This window comes from Mus caroli, unplaced genomic scaffold (assembly GCF_978045245.1).
Source record: "Mus caroli unplaced genomic scaffold, Mus_caroli_1 scaffold_3, whole genome shotgun sequence".
NCBI lineage: Eukaryota > Metazoa > Chordata > Mammalia > Rodentia > Muridae > Mus > Mus caroli.
Window position 1 is genome coordinate 69590284 of NW_028227258.1, and position 4518 is coordinate 69594801.

The following is a 4518-nucleotide window of genomic DNA, read 5'->3' on the forward strand; positions in this document are numbered from 1 at the left end:
AGCTTAGAAATAAGCCCCATGCATTTACAACCAACTGCATTGAGTAAAGAAGTGAAAACAGGACTGCAGTGACAGACTCCTTAACAGTGCAGGGGCAGACAGTATACACAGTGCAGAGGGCTTATACCAGATTATCTATCCCTCACTAGCTATGGATGTCAACTGTGAATAGATGAAGAGACTTAAATATATGGTAAAATTTTCTGTAACTACTAGAAGAAAGCACAGGAAGTTCTTCAACACTCTAGTCTGAGCAAAAAAATTTTGACATCACACAAAACATAATCAACAAAGCCAAAGTTGACAAGTGGAATTAGATGAGGCTTCTGCAAAATAAAATAAAATAAAAGTAAACAGCAGTGCTAATTAACAATTTCAGAATTTAAAAAGTATCTCTTAATTGCACATCTGATAAGACATTAATATGCATACTATATAAGGAATTAAAATCATTCAATAGAATTCAGTGACCTAAAAATCAATAAGAATATAGGGAAAAGTATGGAATTTGTCAAATGAAGATATGAATAGATATATATTTTTTAAAAGCTCAGCACCCCTAACTATGAGAGAAAATCAAATCAGGACTACATGGAGATACCATCTCACATCAGTGAGAATGTTATTACCAATAAGAACAAGGAAAATTCACATTCATTATTGGTAGAATGCAAATTAGTACAGCTTTTATGGAATACAGAAAAAGATGAAGGTAGAACTACTTTACAATCCTGCAATCCCACAACTAGGCATGTCCCTTTAAGAAATGATATCAACATGGTAAAGGGACTCTTGTATTCCAAACTTATTACAGCCCTGTTTAAAACTGATAGATAAAGGAATTTGGATACATATACACAATGAAATCACACTTGACCATAATCAAGAATGACATCATTTCATTTCTGAGAGTATGGATAGAACTGTGTTAAGTAAAATGAGGAAGACAAATATTACATGATTATGCTTATATGTGCTCCAAACCACAGATTTTATGGGAGTTAAAAGTAGAATTATGATTATTGGAGGCTGGAAAGAGTAGTAGAAATGGGACTGTATATAATGGCACCATGACATCAATAAGTGAGCAATGATGCATAGCACATTTTATAATGACTGAGAGAATTTTTAATGCATTTGCCTCAAAGAGGCAACAAGAAGTCTGGGGTGATATAAACTAATAAACTTTGGTTTGATTTTTCACCAATGTTTTCATGAAGCAAAACATCCCTTTTTACCTCATGAATGCGAATATGATGTGGTAATCAAAATTTTTCAACTAAAAAATTTCTAAATGTCAGTCTGGAATTTTAAGGGCTTCCTCCACAGCGAAAAGAACAGGTTTCCTTTAGCCTCCTATTACCCTCTCCCGTATGACTCCACAGACATTCCACTGAGTTCTTCATTGCCATTTCCCTCAACTCCCAGAAGAACCAGAAATATCTCTATATCCACTCCAAATACTGAAAAGCTGAACTGGATTAGTGGATAGATAGGGTTGCTTCTGGTCCAGAGCGTCTAGGTAGCACTTCCCCTTGATTTAATGCACCACCTCCCAAGAAGATTGATCCCCATCACAGCAGCCACACCATAAGGGTGGACAATGGAATCAGGCCAGCTGACATACTGTCAAATAGTAAGCATGAATACAATGTTAAGCCACAGATTTTTCATTCACAAAAGCTGGAATGTAGGCAGAGCAACTTCAAAAATCTACTTCCTTAAGGAAGGGCTCACTTTCTGTATAAAAATCCAGCTGACCAGAAATCCCTTAACAAATTCAAGAACCCAGTGATCTTCAGCATCTAAGGTAAGACTTCCCATTTAGAACTTTCTAACAGTCTGTGTTGTTTGTCGTGGTTGGGAACTCTTGACAATCTAAACTTTATCTACTTTACTTTCACTGTACGTGTTTTGACTTACTTCTCAAATTATAGCTATAAGGCTAAGGGTCAGAAAGGGGACTCTTCTATAAAGAGCAGCATTATGCTAACATCCAGTCACGGTGAGACATCACATCAAGAAACTTCAGTGTCCTCAAATCTTTTCTTTCTTTCTTTCTTTCTTTCTTTCTTTCTTTCTTTCTTTCTTTCTTTCTTTCTTTCTTTCTTTCTTTCTTTCTTTCTCTCTTTCTTTCTTTCTTTTGATATTTTCTTTATATACATATCAAATTTCAAATGCGATCCTGAAAGTTCCCTATACCCTTACCCCACCCTGCTCCCCTACCCACCCACTCCCAATTCTTGACCCTGGCGTTCCCCTGTACTGGGGCAATACCAGGGGGCCTCTCTTCCCAGTGATAGTCAACTAGGCCATCTTCTGCTACATATGCAGCTAGAGACACGAGCTCTGGCATTACTGGTTAGTTCATACTGTTGTTCCACCTATAGGGTTGCAAACCCCTTCAGCTCCTTGGGTACTTTCTCTAGCCTCTCCAATGGGGGCCCTGTGTTCCATCTTATAGATGACTGTGAGCATCTACTTCTGTATTTGCCAGGCACTGACATAGCCTCATATGAGATGAGCTCCAAACTTTGTCTCTGTAACTCCTTTCATGGGTATTTTGTTCCCTATTCTAAGGAGGAATGAAGTATCCACCTATTGGTTTTCCCTCTTCTTTATTTTCTTGTGTTTTGCAAATTGTATCTTGGGTGTTCTATGTTTCTGGGATAATATCCACTTATCAGTGAGTGCATATCTAATGACTTCTTTTGTGATTGGGTTACCTCACTAAGGATGATATTCTCCAGATACACCCATTTGTCCAAGAATTTCATAAATTCATTGTTTTTAATAGCTGAGTAGTACTCCATTGTGTAAATGTACCACATTTTCTGTATCCATTCTTCTGTTGAGGAAAATCTGGTTTCTTTCCACCTTCAAATCTTGTTGAGAACTTTCACCATCAAAGAAACTGCATAGTGCACTTGGATGCTCAAATCTTAAAATATTCATTGCTCCATGAATCTATAATTCATCAATGAAAACACTCAATCAGATGTCTTGTTCCTAGGTCAACATCCTTTGAAGCATGAGTTCTTACCAGCAAAAGCAGCCCTTCGTGCCACCTCCTCAGCCTGAACAGCATCAAGTGAAGCAACCTTGTCAGCCTCCACCACAAGGAAAATTTGTTCCCATAGCCACCTCTGAGCCATGCCACACGGATGTTCCACAACCAGGAAACACCAAGATTCCAGAACCATGCAGCACCAAAGTGCCTGAGCCAGGGAACCCTGTTGTTCTTGAGCCAGATTATACTACGATGCCTGGGCCATGTTCTACAAACATCACTGAGCCAGATTATACCACAATTCCTGGGCCATGCTCTACCAACATCCCTGGGCCAGATTGTACCGTGGTTCCTGGATCATGCTCTACCAACATCACTGAGCCAGATTATACCACAATTCCTGGGCCATCCTCTACCAAAATCCCTGACCCAGGCTGTGCCATGGTTCCTGGGCCCAATCCTACCAATACTTCTGAGCCAAGCTCAGAACCATGCTCTACCAATGTTCGTGAACCTGGATACCTGAATGCCTCAGAGCCCACCCATGCCAAGGTTCCTGATCAGGGCTACACCAAGATACCTGACCAGGGATCCGCTAAGGTTCCAGAGCCATGCCAGTCCAGGGTTCCTGAGGTGTGCCCCCCAACGGTCACCCCCGTATCAGTTAAGCAGAAGACCAAGCAGAAGTAATACAGCCCATAGCCAGCCAGGCCCTTGAGGAGCTGACCACCTGCTGCTGAAGTCTTTCCTGTCTGCTTCTGTGTCCCCATTGTCTAGAGACTATGTAACAATATGTTGCTACAGTCTCTATTTGTAACCTAAAATTGCATGCTGTTATGTCTTCTCCATACCCTCTAAGGTGTCTCCAGAGCCTCTGAGTTAAGAAGAACTTCTTAGTGCCTTGAATGCTCTCTGGGTACTCTAAGTTCATCTGAAGCAGAAATCTATGGGAAAAATATGCATGTTTCCACATTAAATAATTACTTTTAACTCCACTCTTGCCTCTGTGTGATATTTGCTGAAATATTTTCTTTCCTTTACCTTCCTTGGTGAGTCAAGACCTACATACTGACAAGGATGGTATAGATGTAATCTCATTAACACTAACTCTGTCACAGTGTATTCGCAAAAGGCTGTAAGGACACACATTAGGAGGCTCTCATAGAAGAGTGTTTGGGTATTGTTTACCAGCACTCAAAACCTGTCTGTTTGGAACACTATTTTAAACAAAGTCCTTCTGTTCTTTGCTGAGCCTTACCTGATTGTTTTCTCTGCCCTAAGCTACCTCTTATCCTCAGTATTGAAGTCACCTTTCAATGGATAGTTACATTTATAATCTTTCTTCTCAGTTTTCCTTTTCATTCTCTCTTTTAATTAGCTCTGATACATACCAACCTACTCTCCCTGCACATTTCTACAGACTCTCATGATCACTTGCACAAATTCTACCCTCATTTACTCAGGTAATGTGCCCTTTCTCCAGACACTCAATACATAAGAAGTCTTTC

At 39.8% G+C, this 4518-nt stretch overlaps 1 protein-coding gene across 1 annotated transcript; it reads left to right on the plus strand.

Annotated features, from left to right (window-relative positions):
- The first annotated feature begins 3031 nt into the window (after positions 1-3031).
- LOC110291741 (uncharacterized) lies at positions 3032-3700 on the plus strand. Its single transcript, XM_021159012.1, has one exon. The coding sequence runs from the start codon at positions 3032-3034 to the stop codon at positions 3698-3700; it is 669 nt and encodes a 222-aa protein (XP_021014671.1).
- Positions 3701-4518: the final 818 nt, after the last annotated feature.

Bases quoted from the DNA above. Each gene is read 5' to 3' on its own strand.
- LOC110291741 (XM_021159012.1), top strand. From the start codon at position 3,032: ATGAGTTCTTACCAGCAAAAGCAGCCCTTCGTGCCACCTCCTCAGCCT.